This window comes from Pteronotus mesoamericanus, unplaced genomic scaffold (genome assembly GCF_021234165.1).
Source record: "Pteronotus mesoamericanus isolate MK-2021 breed Mesoamerican mustached bat unplaced genomic scaffold, CSHL_Meso_final contig_94, whole genome shotgun sequence".
In the NCBI taxonomy this organism is placed as follows: Eukaryota; Metazoa; Chordata; class Mammalia; order Chiroptera; family Mormoopidae; genus Pteronotus; species Pteronotus mesoamericanus.
Genome location: NW_026555285.1, coordinates 36,801,980 through 36,820,277, shown reverse-complemented (window position 1 = coordinate 36,820,277; position 18,298 = coordinate 36,801,980). Strand labels below are relative to the sequence as shown.

At 35.3% G+C, this 18,298-nt stretch overlaps 1 protein-coding gene across 1 annotated transcript in view; it reads right to left on the bottom strand.

The window, feature by feature from the left end:
* Positions 1-2,461: 2,461 nt before the first annotated feature.
* Positions 2,462-18,298, bottom strand: part of LOC129081178 (mitochondrial import inner membrane translocase subunit TIM50-like) — an 85,207-nt gene continuing 69,370 nt past the window's right edge. The window contains 2 exon segments of the mRNA XM_054586705.1: positions 2,462-3,006; positions 4,705-4,835. Coding sequence (XP_054442680.1) covers positions 2,462-3,006; positions 4,705-4,835 — 676 coding nt within the window.

The window sequence follows — 18,298 nt, the reverse complement described above, 5'->3', positions numbered from 1 at the left end:
AGTTGTTAACATAGTAAGATCCACATCTTTGCAAAGGGCTCCTTGCTTGTGCAAGCAGAAGACTTGGGTTTTTAATCCTGCTACTAAATCTGAGGTACATCCATTCCATCCATGTCTACTGCCTACATGTCACCATACACTCTGTTTTCAGGGGGAAAAAATCTAACAGATGTTATGAACTGAATTGCATCCCCCAAAATTAATAGGCTGAAGCTCTAACACCAAGAAGACTGTATTTGGTGAAAGGGCATTTAAGGAGGTAATGAAGGTCCTAAGAGATAATAAAAGCAGGGTTGTAACCTTAATGCATCAGTTCTGGTGTCATTAGAAGAGGAAGAGAAACTAGGAGAGCTTACACACACACAGAGAACAGGCCATGCGCAGAGGAGGCAAGAAGGCAACCACCTGCAAGCTAAGGAGAGCAGACTCTCCAGAGAAACCCAAACTGCCTGCACCTGCTCAAAGCCTACAGATGTGGGGAAATAAGTTGTGTTCTGTAAGCCATCCAGTCTGCAGTCTTTTTTTTAGGGCAGCACAAGCTGACTAATATGATAAGAATCTATGTTTGGACTAACATGTATAAAGCCATTACCTGTAATAATCGCATCTTTGAAAATTGCTTATCTCCCATTAATTCAGGATTTTGGCTCCCCACAGATTGCTTGTATAAGTATACTTTTATATATTTCTATGTAGTATATCATGATTTCTATTTTTGGTAAAGACTGATTAAATATATTACATCAGTGTGTTCTTGGAATGCACACAATTTTTAGATAGATGTCTTATTTGTTCTTCATAAAAAAAGTCTTTGCTGGCATATAATCAGTTTTTATTCAAAAATACTTTAAATTTAGACTTTTTTCACTATTATTCAAGCAAAAATAATTTTCCTCTCTATTAAATTGTGACATTAGTTTGTGGTTCTTTTAATCATGACATCCATGAATATAATCATTGGAATATATTTATTTATTTTTCTTACCTTTCTCCCTTCATTACAAATTCCTTGAGCACAGAGAGTTGGTGTTACTCCTTTTCTTTTCTTTTCAATGTTTATCACATTTCTGTTAAACTAATAAAGATGAATATTGTGTTAAATTTAACAAACATTATTTTAACATATTTGGAATATTCTCTTTTTATCATGCCATGTCATTATTTAATATTTTCTAATTTTCAACAAGACATGTTTTCTGAACTGTCTGCATTCTGAAGAATGCATAGCAGTGGTAGAGGTTGAAAGGATTTTCTATGGGAAGAATTTCTTTTGTGAATGAAATGAGTATAGAGGATTGAAGTAAAAGGTGATTCAAGTACTGTCACGTAAGTCAGTAAAGGGAATAAGTGTGGCAGGAAAATGTTTTGAAATATTAATCACAGTTCTCCTCTGCAGTTTCTCATAACATGTGTCGTCCCACATTTACTCATGTTTGTCTTTAGGATTTTTTTATTGTTTTCTTCATTCTAATTTTTGGGGGGTCAGCTTGTTCTATTTCTGACATCTTGACTAAATTAGTTCTCATTAAACTTGTATTCAAGGGTTATAGCCTGTGAGTCCAAATGTGAGATGTTAGTAGAAGTAGGTATAGACACCTGGAGATGCCAGAACAGGAAGGAAGCAGAAGACCGAAGGCATTAAATCAGAATGAGCTGGACCCGTTTTCAATGCCAGTGTCAAAACAACACAAAGATTCATCAGTGTGGTGGAGAAAAGGTAGGGTTTATTCCTTTTGACTGACTAAATTAAAAAAAAAATATTGAATAAATTATGGTAGCAATAGTAGATTTTCTATTATTAAGAGTAGGTACTTAGCAATTAATTACAAAAGGAAAGAGCAGTGACCATCTTTATTTCTACCTGGACCAGGTGGCCCACATCCTGTCAGCCAGATCACTGACATCAGTGCTGCAGAGCACCCTTTGCCAGATCAGAGGGTGATAGTCTGGTTAGAGGACCCTGGCTGTGGTGAGAACCGCCAGCATCACTAAAAATGGAAAACATCTCATTTTCCTCTACTATGTGGCTATTCAAATGGGCACTGCAGTGATACAAGTGAGACAAATTTTAAAAAGTTAAGCCAAAACCCCAGAGATTTTCATCATTCTAACAAGCTTCCTTTCCTAGGATTTCTTTATTCCTTATACTGGTTATTTTTGTATGCATATGATTAAAAAATTATGATGACAGCTAGATAAAATTATGTGTGTTTCCCTAACAAATGGGAAAACAAAATACTTCACATGATATGACATGATATTAGAGACATAATATTTTTGAAAACTTGGTGACTGAAGAAAGTTCCTCTAACAGTGAGTGAGAAGGATTAGTTAAAAAAAAAAAAAAGCCACGGGAGTTTTAGACACAGTGAGAGGAGTAATGGAATTTCAGTTATCAAAATAGATTTAACTGAAGTATTTCCAAATAATGATGGTTAAATTAATATGGAAGTGCCAGTTCTCAGGTGATACTAAAACATCTAATTATCCAGTTTGGAAACATCAGACAGGAAATGTCCTGTCCATCCATGTATTGCTTCACATCTCGGAAAAGGCAGTACATTAGGGGCGGGGGAGGTCCACATTGTGGAAGAGTGGAAATGCCAGTCTCTGACATAAAGATGACGATTTTATACAAATAGGCAAACTGCTCAAATAAGGCCCTGATGCCTGGACGCTTCTTAAACTTCCAGCCAGTGACCAGCGACTACTCCGGATGCAGCAGGGCGCTGGTGAGCTCCAAGACAGGTGTGTAGGGAGGCTGGTAGTATGGCTCCCACAGAGGGTCTGGGAAAGGCAGGGGCTGGGACCAGGGGTCAGTGAACATCTGTCTATAATCTCTGGAATGTTTGCATGTCTGGCAAAGCTGCTGCATCAAAATTGGATCACTGTCGTATTCAACAGGAATCTTGGCCCCATTTTCATCCACAGAGTTGCTTCTGAAGATGGAGTCAGCACTCGCAGTCCTGGTAGCCCCAAGCAGCCCAGCAAGCCAGAGCATGATTTATGTATGTATGTATGTATGTATGTATGTATGTACATTTATATTGTTAATGCAATTACAGTTGTCCTAATTTCCCCTCCTTTGCCCCCACTCCACTTGCCCACCCCACACATCCATAGTCATTCCTCACCCCGTTGTCTAAGTCCATAGGCCCTTCACACATTCTTTGATTAATCCCTTCACCTTCTTTCAAACAGTCCCCAAATCCTTCCTTCCCTCTTAGAATCTATTCCATGATTCTATGTCCCTGCTTCTGTTTTGCTCATTAGTTTATATTGTTCATTAGATTTCTCTTATGAGATCATCTCATAATTGTCTTTCACTAACTGGTTTATTTCACTTAGCACAGTAGTCTCCAGTTCTACCCATACCGTCACAAAAGTAGGGATTCTTTCTTTTTTCTGCTGCATAGCATTATATTTTATAAATACATCATAGTTTTTAAATCCACTCATCTACTGATGGGAACTTAGGCCATTTCCAGATATTAACTATTGGAAATAACACTGCTGTGAACATAGGGGTGCATAAATTCTTTTGAATTGGTGTTTCAGGATTCTTAGGGTATATTACAAGCAGTGGAATCCTTGGGTCAAAAGGCAGTTTCATTTATAAATTTTTTAGGAAACTTCATACTAATTTCCACAGTGGCTGCACCAGTCTGCATTTCCACTAACAGTGCATTTGGGTTCCCTTTTCTCCACATCCTCACCAGCAAGTGTTATTTGTTAATTTATTAATTATACCCATTCTGGCAGGTGTGAGGTGATACGTCATTGAGGTTTTAATTTGCATATCTCTTATTGTTAGTGATGTTGAGAATTTTTTCATATGTCTATGGGCCATCTGCATGTCCTCCTTGGAGAAGTGTCTATTCAAGGTCTTTGCCATTTTTTTAATTGGACTGTTTGTCTTCCTGCTGTTGAGTTGTATGAGTTCTTTGTATATTGGGTTGGTCAAAATGTCTGTATGTTTTTTTCCATAAAATAAAACACACATTTTATTTTCACCAATAACTTTATGGATAGGGATATTTTGAGTATGTCGACTATCTTCTGTGTGGTATAATGTTAATTGTTCTAAATTAATGTCTCAATTTGACCTCTATCAACTTCACTTGATCCACCCAACCATGGAGCGTCATCCAGCAAGAAATCTCCAGTATGAAATTTTGCAAACCACTTTTGACATGTTCAATCAGTCACAGTGCCTTCTACATGCATTGCACAAATATATTTGTGTGTGTTTCAGTTGTGTTTTTATTTTTCTTGAAATTAAAAAAAAACATACTATACCAAAAATGTTAGCAAGCTGAATCCAGCAATACATTAAAAAGATCATACAACATAATCAAGCAGGATTAATTCCGAGGATGCAAGGATAGCACAATATTTGCAAATCAATAAAGATAATATGTCACATAAACAAAATGAAAGACAAAAATCACATAATCATATCTATAGATGCAGAGAATGCATTTGATGAAATCCAGCACCCATTTATGATAAAAGCACTCAGCAAAGTGAGAATAGAGAGAACCTACCTCAACATAATAAAAGCCATATATGAAAACCTGCTGTCAACATCATACTCAATGGGCAAAAACTAAAAGCTTTTCCCTTAAGATCAGGAACAGGACAAAGGTGTCCACCTTCACCGCCCTTATTCAACATAGTCTTAGAAGTCAGAGTGCGACTTGATAGTAGCAGAGCTGGGACCTTCAGTGCCGTGCTGCTGCTGCTGGTGTTGCTGCTGCTGGTGTTGCTGCTGCTGAGGGTGCTGCTGTGACTCCTGAGCTGGGATAGTTTCCAATCTCCCACACCGCGTGGTCCTGGAAGGGTGGAGAGGGGTGGAGGTGTGGCCAGCCTAGCTCACAACCTCAGTATGTCCAGCCGCAGCAGCTCCACAAGCGCAGGGTATGAGCTTGTGTCCTGCACCCATACCACGTGGCTCTTGATGCAAAATTTAAATGGTGTAGATACAAATAAAACATCAGATATAGAGAAGACTTGTGTGGGGGAGTGCGTGATTGGATTTGGGGAGAAGACTAAAATATAAAGTTCGATACCCTGGTGCTAGTCCTGACTACTTGTATTTGATGGTTTAACACTGGTTAAGTGATGGACACATTGGATTTAATTTATGTACTAGGTCACATCTAAATTCCTCTTTAGCCTTCAGATTCAGCAGTGAAATATTGATGCATTATTGCTTTGACTTACAAAAGCTTTAACATAGAAGCAGTCCACTCTCATTCTTTATCATAAGGTGTTATTTCTTGGCATTTCACTCGTGCTCAAATCTAATGTTAACATGATTTATTATTTTCATGACAGATGTATTTATAATTCATTAGTCAATCAGCTTTAAAACTTAAATGTTCTCAACTCAATGTGTGTTATTTATTATATATGCTAAATTTCAATTATTCGACTCAAAAGGTAATGTTTAACACAAATAATCCATTCTGATTCATCTCTTACAATTTAAGGAACACTGTATAGTGTGAAAGAATGCAAGATTCTTGCTTCCGTCCTAATAAAGCATTTAGACAAAGTTTATTTTGTTTGAGCACATGCTGAGTGATTTGGCCTGTAGAGAAAGCAGTTCAGAAGAACCTCAGAAGAGGATAATGTCTGTTGACAATAACTAAAGCTGGCCTCCATGGAAATGCTAATTTGGTAGCGGCCTCTGTCCATCAGCTGCCTTGAGTTATTGTTCCAGCCCGCTAAACGGAATGCTCCTTGATGGCTGACGGAAACCCCCACTGCAGTAATTAGACTGTTTGAAAGAAGAAGAAAAAATTGTTAACAAAGACTAAAGGGAACAGGCCCGAGCAGGAAAAATTTAATAAATAGTTTAAAGTGATTTGAACAAAGGAAGGGTTCAGAAAATGTTTGATGGTCTCATTTTTATTAAAAAAAAAAAAAAAAAAGGAGGTACATACGTTGAGCAATTCAGCCTATCATTTGATGCATATTAAATGGATTCATCCTGGTTGTATATGTACCATAGTTACAAAATTAAATGACAATTGCATATAGATTGAAATCATATGCATTTTAATATAGTAAGAGTGTGGGGCATTAAAGTTTTACTTCTCTTATGCTAGAAAAACATCTGTAGAAGTGGGCTTGTCAGTGGAATACAAATATATCCTAATTATTTTTGACTGAACTAATTAAGGAATACAGCTTTCATATCAGGAGAAACTTTTAGAAGATGACAGTTAAATAATGTTAAAAAACAAAAACATACCTAAAATACTAAAAAAAAAACAACATACCCCAAACTTTCTAATTCAATGACTTCAGGAGCATATAAAATTGATTTGCAGCTCATAAACCATTTCTGAACCCTTTAAGAAGTAGAATAGGTTGGCCTATTTTCAATGTCAAACATGATTTTAAAAACAAAGAAAAATTAATTAAAAAATTCTTGAGTAGCAATGTTAATGTGATAAAATAGATTATTTGGAAATATTTCAAATTCATGAAGTTTGATGTAGGATTCCTCAAATCTAGTACTATTATTGAGGACTTAAACTTTGTGAAGCTGATAAATTTACTATTTGTAAATATATATATATATTTTTTTTCTATAATTTGCCTTACTGTGGTATAATTGGCTGTACATTGTTAATGTGCATAATTTAAGTTTGATGTTTGTATACACCTATAAAACCATGAGCATGAACAAATAGCGTATTCCTTACTCCCAAAGTTTCCACATGCCTATTTGTAACTCCTCTTTCTGCAAGGTTCTCATGCCCCTCTTCTCAAACACCTGACATAATTTCTGTCACAATAGATTAATTTGCAATCCCTAGTAGTTTATTAACTTAAATAACACATATGTACTCTTTTTTGTGGGAGAGAGTCTGGATTAATAATTTTGAGTTTCATCTAAGATGCATGTATATCACAGTTTATATCTTTTTATATCTAGGTAGCATTCTATTTTATGGATATATCATATTTTATTTACTTATTTATCCTTTGAAGGACTAATGCCAATTGTGGATTTATAGGGATTAATTTCAGTTGTTGGATATTACAAATAAAGCTACTGTGGGTATTCTTATACAGGTTTATATGAATATATGCTGCCATTTTTTAAAAATAAAAATCTATGGATAAAATGGCTGTATTAAATGGTAAGTACATATTTATCTTTTTACAAAAATGTAAAGCTTTACCAAAATATTTATAACATTTAATATTCCCAAAAGAAATGTATAAGAGTTCTAATTTCTTCATGTGTTCACCAGTACTTAGTGTGGCCAGTCCTTTCAATTTTAACTATTATAACAGATGTGTCCGATTTCTCTAATGACTAATAGTGTTGTGTATATTTTCATGAACTTATTTTCCATATATCCATCTATTTTCATGTCTATTTAAATTATTTGTCCACTTAAAAAATATATTTTGTTTTTAATAAGTTTTGATACTTCTTTATATGTTCTAAACACGAGTTTTTAGTTAGAGAGGATATTTTATTTATTTGGGTTTTTTTAGAGATTTTATTTATTTATTTTTAGAGAGAGAGGAACGGAGAGAGAAAGAGAGAGAGAGAAACATTGATGTGTGAGAGAAACATGAATTGGTTGCCTCTTGCATGCTCCCTACCCAGGACCTGGCCTGCAACCCAGGCATGTGCCCTGACCAACAATCTAACCAGTGACCTTCTGGTTTGAGGGAATGACACCCAACTCCCTGAGTCACACCAGTGACATCTATTTACTTATTTTTAAATATTATCTCCTAGCCTGTGGCTTTCCTTTTCATGCTCCAAAAGAGTGTCTTTTAAGAGAATTCATTTTTGAATTTCAACTTAAAATGTTCTTTTTAAATTTTTAAAAAAACAACTATTTTTGAATGGGTATATAATTGTGTGCTGACATTTTTTCAATACCTCAAAGATATTGTTTCACTCTATTTTCCTTTACAGTGTTCCCAATAAAAATTCTGTTTTAAACCTTCCCATTTTTTCTTTGTACACAAGGAATTTTGTATTCTGGTAGCTTTTTTATGACTGAATATTTTGAAATTATTGTAGATTTATATGTTATTGTAAGAAATTATATAAAAATAGCTCACTTACCTTGTATTATTTCCCCTAATGATGACAACTTACAAGCCTGTAAGACGTTAACCCATTAAGGATATTTACATTGGTTTATTTCACTGATCTTGTTCAGATTTTTCCCAGGTTAGTTCATTTCCTTTTTCAATTTTCTCTTTTCAGCTGTTTTTGTAACTGTGACTTGTAGTTTTTTAATCACTTTGGTGCTTGTTTTTATTGTTGTTTGTTTGTTTGTTTTTTGAGTTCCATGGATCTATGTGTTTAAGTTTTCTACAACTTTGGAGAATTTTTGGCCATACTTTCCTCAAATGTATTTTTCTCTTATGTCTTCCTTTCTTCCTTTTGACGGTTCCAATTACACATATGGTTGGTTTCTTGTTATTGTTTCATGGCTAGTTAATTCTTTGTTCGTTTTATTATTCTTTTTATTTTGTTATTTGATTTTGAATATTTTTCATTGCTATGTATTCAAGTTCAATTATCTTTTGTTTTGTAATGCCTAGTCTGCTTTCAATATGTTCCAGTGTATCTTTCACCTTAGATCTTATGATTTTTTATCTCTGGGATTTGTAGATCAGGCTCTTTCATTTCTTCTGACTCTATTTTTCAATATATAAAATATAGGTAAAAATAACCATTCAAAAATCTGTGCCTCCTAATTCTAACACCTATGTCATTTTGGGTTTAGTTTTAATTGATGAAATTTCATTTTTCTTATTATTGGTTACAAGCTTCTTCTTTGTACTTTGAATGCCTGCTGAGCTCTTACTGGATGCTAGATATTGTGAAATTTACCATGTTGGGAGATGAGTATTTTGTTTTCTTAGGGCTATTCCTGAACATTCCTTTGTGAAACAGCTAGTTACTTAAAAAATAGCTTTATCTTCTGAAGTCTTAGGTGGGGCCAGAACATGTGCTCAGTCCAGTTTCCCTGTTCTCTACCTCCGAGGCAGAGCCCTCCAGTAGCCTCTTCACCAGCGAAATATGAAGTTTTCATTCTAAATGTTGGGCATAAACACTATCCTGGCACCGGCACTATTATCTCTAACTTGAAAGGGTGGTTCTTCCCCTGCCCCCATGCCTATGTTGATGAATGCTCATGCAAACACGTGAGAGGGCGTACCTGTAGATCTCTAGACTTCACACTGCGGGTGTGTCTCTTCACTCTCTCCAGTATTCTGAGCATAGAGTTCCTTCCCAGGACACTTGACTTTGCTTCTTTATCGCATAGAGTCTACAGGTCCTGCCTGAATTCTCTTTTTCTACGCTAGCGCCTGAAAACTCTTAAGTTTGAACAGTAATGAAAACAGTGTTCACTTCGTTTGGTTTTTACCACTCAGACAGCATTATCTGTCATTGTCTTGTTTGATATTTTGAAATTGGGGACAAAACAAAAAAAAAGTGTATATGTTCCTCTAGAGTCAAGCTGAGATTTAGGTTACCAATCTGTTAACTAATTATCAGGGCTTTAATTCTGAGTTATATGACTCAGGTCTTCTAGATACTGAAGATATTCTGGTGAGTGCAAACGTAACCTAGTTCATACCATCAGGTCAAGCATCCTATCGCTCTTTGTATTCTGTAGAAACTCTTAGTTCTAGGAAAATAATTTGTGAATGTTTTCAACTGTTTCACATTTCCATCATTATTACTAGCTTCTGAAAGTTTGTGATTATAAGAACTAAAAAACAACTGCTCTCTGTCTATGTTAACTAAGATTATCAGAAATACAGGCATTAGCATGATAAATGTTTATACTAGATTATCAACAAGGGCTAAAAGACTTTAGCAGCAAGTACTTATGTTTAGTATTCCAACTAGTTTCCAGAAATTAAAAATATAGTTTAAAACTATACTAAGGGAACATACAAATAATAAAACATTTATGGGCACTTATCCTCATACATCAAATTAATATATTTGTTTAAAACAATTATATATTTGTCTTAACCATAATTATAATTATTGTATTAATATATATTGTTATAATGATACATATGCTTCTATTTTCATTTTGTAAGTATTTTTACATTTGCCTAAGTGTCAAAAATAATAATGTTAGGGATAATGTTATTATTTTTAGAATTTTTTCTGCCTCAAGTATCCAGAATAATTATGGTATTCAAGCCATCTAAGAGTTTAACTGCACAAAACAAGTATTTCAGTATGCGCACACATTGCATGGATGAAGAATTTATTGCAGAGGAGATGACTTGTCTCTTCGCCTTATGTCTGTACATCAATTACAAATGCTCAAAAGCTCGGCTTACTAGATGGGTAGAGCCTGAAATCATCTTCTTCACTCACATGACTACCAGCTAGTGTAGAGTGATTGGAATGCTGAGTTTAACTGTGGCTGCCAAAAGCATGTCTAAATGTGTCCTGTCCATGTGGATTGGCTTCACTGTAGCCAGTCTTCCCAGTTCACATCTCAGGCAAGAGCAGTCAAGAGAACAAGGCCGAAGTTACATCACTTTTATGACCCCGTATTGAAATTCATATAAAGTCGCTTCCACCATAGTCTATTCGTCAAAGCAGTCACAAGGCTGTCTAGATTGAAGGAGAAGGAACAGTAACCCAGCCACCTGAAGGCAGTAATATCAAAGAATCGTATGGCATACTTATAGATACTCTAAAGATAGTCATGGTATTAAGTCTTATCATAGAAGAACATTTTGTCCAAATTCAACTTTCCTCTAACGACAGCTGCTTCACTGTTTTTACTTTGTTATTTTATTTTCCCAGGCTGAAGAGCTCTAATTTAAAAAGAGTATAGCAAAAGTACTGCCAAATATGATCTCTGTCAGGAAAAATGAGATTTCTTAGTTTAGTTAGGCATCTAGAACCCAGGCAAAAACATTTTATCATTGGTTACAATAATATCTTAATTTATAAATTTGTAAATATCATTGTCATGGTGCTGTGATTTGATATACTTGTATGACTCATCAGTACCAGTTCATACCACCAGTATTTAAAAATATTAGAAAAGTTATGCTTTCAATAAGCTTCTTAAATGGTTTAAAAAGAAATGGCATTCAGTGAAGTTGGAAAGCGTAAAGAATAACAACTCGTGACACCTTTCAGAATTTATAAATTTTTTTTGTATTGGATTAATAAGCAGAATTATCAAAGGTAAAAAACAAAACAAAACAAATAAACAAAAACAAATTTAAAAAAAAACAGCCCAGCATACTTGCAGCCATGATTTGTGGTCTCATCTAACTTGGTGATAACAATATATTATTTCTGGCTCATAGAGTTATGAATACATGTGAAGATAAAGCAGAGAAAACTGTAAGAAACAAAATAAAATGAATACTAATACTTAATACTAACATATGCCCTATGTCTATGAGATTATGTTTATGCATTTTTATCTATGCTTGACAGTAATCCCAAATATATATCATAATTTCATTATTTTTACAAAAGTGTTTATGGTACCTGGTTAAGTATGACTTTGCAATGTAGCAGACTTGATTAGTTGGTAGCATAACTTATTGTACTGTATATTCTAAAGTTTACTTGCTACATCCATTTTTTCTCCAAAGAAAATGTTAACTATCTTCGTTGTTTGCTATGGAAATAGTCAACAAACAGGATACTAGACACATGAGCAATGTAAACACAACATACCTATACAAATTATAAATACAGTTTAATCAGTTTAAAGGTTTCGTTAGGAGAAATAGCTACAAAAATGTGCCCTGAAGAAGTCATTTTTGTTGCCTAGAAAAAGAAACTCTTATAGTAATCAGGTTAATTGAAATATTTAATTTTAAATTATTAATATTAGAATTTTAGATGTTCAACCTGGAACATCGAATACAATCACCTGTTTATAAACAACAAGAGAACGACCAAGTTAAAACTAGTTATCTAAAATCAAAAGTTAAATGATTCAAACAGCAGGAGCTAGAGAAGAGGTCCTCTATCTTGCGGGTTATCATAATCATTGAGGGAAAGTTTTAAAACTACAGACGCCAGGCTCCACCTTCCGCAGGTCTACTTCAGAAACCTCTCTCTTAACTCTCACCACTTTCTCAGGATTTAGAAAGTAGTCCAGTGATTTCAACACCATGCTATGGAGGTGCTATTATTCCAAAAACATTTATTCAGCGCTGAGGTTTGGGATTTGGAGGGAGTTCAAATAATGAGCGTTAAGCTTGCTGTCCTCGAGGAACCCAGTGCACTGAAGGAAGCAGAGAAGTAGACAAATGTCTGCAATTTAATACGGTAAGTGCTATGACCATGTACCAGGAGAGTACTTAAACTAAATTGAGGACGAGAAGGGTATAGCATGCTCTTGAAGGAAAGATACTGACCTGATTCTTGAAGGATGCTGGAAAGGGGAAGGCATTTAATAAAGCTGGAGGGAAAATGAGCCTAAGAAAATGAACGGGAGAAAGGACTCTTGGACATGGATAGCAGTGTAGCAATTATGGGGGCGGGGAGAGGGGGAGAGGGTGGGTGGGATGGAATAAGGTACAAGGGGCATAAAGGGTAATGGAAAAAATACAATACAAAAACTGGGAAAAAACAAAAAATGAACAGGCATCAGTAACCTAAAGACTTTCTGCACTCTCCTATGGAAACTGGCTTTTATCTTAAAGGATACAGGAGGAAATGTAAAGTATCTCTGCAGGACATTAATAAGATCATTTTTTAAATTGGAAATATTGATCTGAATACATCATGGAAATCCCATCAGAAAAGCTTAAGCTAGAGTTTAATCATAGGAAGCTTTCATTTGGCATAAAGTGAACTACATTGCAAGGCTTTCTTTATGTTCTTACTGTAGGTTGGTTATGGTGTTAATCACGTCTCATAACCTGGATTCCTGACAAATGAAAAACAAATGAAAAGTTCAACTGTAGATCAACCTATAGCATCTGTTTGATTTTAATTAATAGATAAAATTTAAAGTCTTAGCAGAATTTCCTATTTCTTTTTCCTTAAGCCTGACCTTTGGTGCCTTTCCAATTCCAAACTACTACACCCAATTTCTGACTGAGAAATGGGAACTAGGTGAACAGATTCATGGCTGAGGCTTCTGCTGAGCAGTTTACATGTTAATATGTTGCATATCTGAACACAGAATCCATGAAGCAAGGTTTGCATTTTGGTTTTCAGGGCTGACATTTCAATGCAGAGATTGTATACTTCCTGATTGACTCAGCGCCTACCATTCGGGCAGAGGAAAAGAAAAGCTCAAACATTCCTTCGATATTTTAATCTCTTGAGAATTAGATCAGAAGCTCTTAAGGCACCATAAGAACAAGGCTATTTGCCAGCATTCTCCAATTTTTATTCTCTTAAGATTTGTACATGAAGAACAAGCCTGTAGTCAACCAATGATGTGATTTTTCCTGTGGGGTAAAACAGCAACAGAAAATAAGGCCAGTCTGGATCCCTGAAGTTTTTCTATTCAAACCAACTCTACTTCTTTGTATTCTTTGAGACCAGCTAAATTGGAATGAGTATAGTTTCTTTAGCATTTGCAAAGCTGTACTAATACGACCAGAATTCTCTCAAGTATCCTCTCTTATAAAGATTACAAGGAACAACCGGGCACCACAGTGTGAGGATCACCACAATATCCCAAAGTTAGAAAACAATGAAGACACAAGCCCGTCCCCTGTCATTGCAATAATTATAACCATAAAACTGTGTTCTCAAATGCCATATATAATAGATATCAAGACTTAAGGATTTGAGATTTGACCTAACGTGCGAGCTAACAAATTAGCCTGCCATGGTTTCATGGGTTCAGGCAGAAAAAAAGATGCCTAGGTCAGGAGAATATGTTCACAGCAATGGCAGTAGCCAGAACGTGAATGTTTTTGTTCCAGTTTTACCGACCCTAATTCCCACAGCACGACATAAAGAAATCCAGGTGATACCTAGATATGTGAGTTGAGGATAATGGTAAGCACGCCTGCCCATTGGTCCTGGAGGAGATACTTTCTCTTTTTCATGGCTTTGAATAAGTATGTCCTTGGTTTATGAGGGAGGTTATATGTTTTAATTTTATTTGCTATACAATCTTCAAAAGAAAGTTTGATACAAAGAACAATCACATGTCTACAACATGTGCAGAAATATGAAATCCTCATAAGGAACTGTCTCCCAAAATACAGACACATAGACACATAGATAGATAGAATGTTTTAGAGGCAGAGCAGCGCATTTTTCTTAAAGCATAACATTAAATTATCCTTGTTGTAAACAAATTTACAATGTGAACTCCTAATTTTTTATTCTGATTGGGATTTTCGTTTTCTGTGTGTGGCCAACAATGTCTAAACCCACTACATTTTCAGTTTTCTTTGATTCCTGTATTTCTGGCATTCCAATGATGCATATGTGTAATAACAACCAGGGAACCCAGGTGAAATATTTTGCTTACCTTTTTAAAAGGCACAAGCACTTAACCAACCTCCATATTGTTCCATCACGAATAAGAACTCTGAAGGCTATTTTGGTAATATATTCTAACGGCTGCTATAATTTCCTGCTGCGGTATTTTGTGGGACTGCAGGCCGTTGCTTCCTAAAGAAGGCATCGTTGTTGTCCACACTTTCATTTTCCTTGAAAAATCCATCTGAGCATGTTTTAAACAGAAAGCTTTTGCTGATAATTCCATAATCATTGTTCTAGTATCCCTCCAAAACTTATATGTACTCATATACAGAATGAATATGTACGCGGGCAATGGGTTTCTCAGCACCTTGTTTTTCCTTCATTTGTCATCGTCTGTGAGAAACTTGTGCCATTTCGACGGAAGCATATTTTGACTTTATTGCCCCGCAGTTTTTCCTGTAGAAGTAGAATATACGTCCGTTGTACTACGGTCCTCGATTATCTCCCCTCTTTTCAAAAGAGAACCCTAGTAAGATTCCATAATCGTAATCTAATTTTTAAGTTGATTTCTTCAATTCCATTTATAGGGACAAAATTGGATACTTTTTTGATCTGTAATTTGGCTCCCAGACATTTGTTTTCTGAACACATTCTACTACATTCTGTCCTGTTACATTCTTTTTGTTCAGTTGATTATTTCAGTTGGTTGCGAACCTCTATCTTGTTTTCACCACAGTGTGGATACACAGTTGAAAAACATTGCAGTATATCATGGATACTAAAGTAATTATAGTGTATAAAGGGAAATAGATGTGAGTCCATTGAAACACAATTTTGAATATAAAAATACTCTGGAAAAATCCTGTATCTCTGCATCAATAGTTATAACAATTTTTAAAATTATATTTGTGCTACAAGAATATGATTTTAGATTCTTATTGTAAATAAAGCTAAGAATTTACAGACTTCCAATGTCTCACTGAATGTTTTCAGAGAACCTCAGTACCAGAATAGAATAGGGCTCAGAAAAACCTGATGGCTGTTCAGATAAATCAAATGGCTGCTCCTACCATATGTATTAAACACCAGAGCAGGGAGTCTCTTGATAAAGGTAGCCATAGATACTCTAAAGAAAAAGGATCTTGGAAAAAATAACCTACATAAACTAAGAGAATGAAGGGAAAAATCAAATAATCAGTGTTAGGAGATTTCTCCATATACTAAAGAACAAATGAGCAAAATTTTAATAGATATGGGTGCTTTAATATTGACCTTAGCCTTATAGTCATATGAACTTATCCTGGGCTCAGCAAACTACTCTGGTGACAGCGATCTCCAGTAGTCATCAGACATTCCCTGTATCCTGGCCTATATCATTCACAGTCACATCTTGACCGGGGACCTTTCCTTTTCCTTATGTCACACTCATTAACTTTACAGGAAACAACTTACTTTGTCAGTGGGATTGCCCTATTAAATACTACCCTCATGATCTCTTCCTTGGCATCCTTGAGGGTTGCTTTGTTCATAATGTGGTTATATCTCACTTGGATGTTAACTTACAGGTACCCTGTGTACAAAGCCCAGACTGAATGTCTCAAGAAGGTGTTGGGTGACTTGTAGACAATAATTTTCTGTTATAGACCATATTACTGGAGCTGAACTCATGAAGGTTCATATGGACCTTACAAAGCCGCTACTAAAATGTTCACAGTGCACTTTAAAACCAGAAACTAAATAAACTGCTATACTCTTAAATACCAGGAGCTAAGAAAAGATTTAAAATCAGTAGTCAAAGCCTGATAGGCACTCATACCATTTATCAATTCTTCTATTACTATTCTCCCATGCAAAAACAAACAAATGAACAAGCCCACCAAAAAAGCAGACGCAAAAAGCTTTCAGACTTACTAGAAATCCCTTTAGTAAAATTAAAACAGAACATTATTTGTAGATGGGTTATACCTTACAAATAAAACAACAGAGAATATAGTAGGATATGCTCTAATCCCTTATAAGAAAAATTCTGCCAAGGTGACAGAAATAAATCAGGCTCACTAGGTTATTCATTAGTTAGAGATAAGAATAATATTATATACGTTGATAGTGGATATTCTTTTGGGATCATGCATGATTTTAGAAAGTTTTGGAAACAAAGTTTTCTAACCTCAGCAACACAATTAAAAATGATGAAGAGATTAAAGAAATGCTGAGTGCTCTAATGGACTTTATGGTGGTGGCTTTTATAATTATAGAAGCTTATACAAAAAAGCATAGACATGGAAGCAAAAGGAAATTCCCTGGCTGATCATTTTCCCAAACAGACTACTACTATAATAAAAGCCTGGCTCTTATCATATACCAAGAGGCCAAATCTTTGGAGACATTTAGAGAGACAATTTTAGACTATCATAATTGTCTCTCGATTCAAAAGGAATAGTCATAAACTCTAAATGCCAAGCAGAAGAATAACCTTTGGCACCCTAGGATTGGAGATTAATTAGCTCCAGGGGACCTCAAGTGGAGCCTTGTAAAAATGGAGACAGTGAGAACAATTGGCCACTATACTCAAAGAGCACTGGTGAGAAAAGTTCCGTTAAAACTGTTGAGTTTGTCTCTGATGTATCTTCCACTACCATAGTCCTGGTAAATGTTAAAGATGTGACATACAGAAGCTCAAAACTAAGGATGCCTTTGAACATCTTCAAATGAAATTCATATAGTTAACCCCTGATGGACGTGCTGGTCAGGTAGCCTTTCCTTGCCAAAAGGCTATGTCACAAATGGCAGTAAAAAAAAAAATTACTTGCTATTGTATTCCCAAGGTGGTGAATTCCATGCTAGCTCTTTAGTGACAGGGAGACCCATATGGCTGAGATTATTATCATAGAGAGTTGTAAAGCCTTATCACTATTCAGAAACATTATAGTTCATATAACCTCCAGTCTTCAGAAAATGTATAAAGAACATATACCATATGATCTCTTTCATATATAGAATCCAATGAACAAAATGAACGGCAAAACAAAATAAAAACAGGCATGCATACATGGAACAAGCTGATAAAGCTCGGAGTGGAGGGGTGTGGAGGAACTGGAAGAGATTAGCCAGAGAATATACATGCATATAGGCATAGCCCATAGACACAGAGCACAATGTGGTGAAGACCAGGGGTTAGAGACTGAGTGGAGGGGGGGAAAGAAGGGAAAAATTGGGAATATCTGTAACAGTGTCAACAATTTTTAAAGAAGATAAATAATAAATGTTTTAAAAAATATGGAATTTGGCAAATCAAAGTAGTCATTCTCTCAGACCCTGAAACTTCTGTGGCCTATTACTTTGGTTTTAATTAAACTCCTAATGGGATGCTTTAAATTTCCCATTAAGAATTAATAGCAGGTCAGCTACATATCTAATAATATAATCTTCTATTTTATACCTCACGTTCTGGCAAGTAGACATGACCAAATATTTTAGGAGACCCAGTGCACCTATTCTTATAAACGGGTGCAGGCAGCTTTTCCTCAATGTCCTCCTCGACCATCTTTTAATGACCAAAAACCTGGAGAAGCAGAGGAGAACCTAGAGGATAACAGTTTTCAAACACTGATAGAAAATTCTAGGAACTGATACTTAGATTTATGTACCTCACTGAAGAAGACAAAACCATCCTCAAATTACTGGAAGGTGGTTCCTGCTTAAAGTTTTGAGATGAGAACAATCAAAAACCACCTAGAATAAATTTTCTTTAGGAGACAATTTCTACCCAAGATTTTTTAAACAAACAGTTAGCCCTATGAGATGTATACAACTTCTACCCTAAATATATGGCATGAAAGT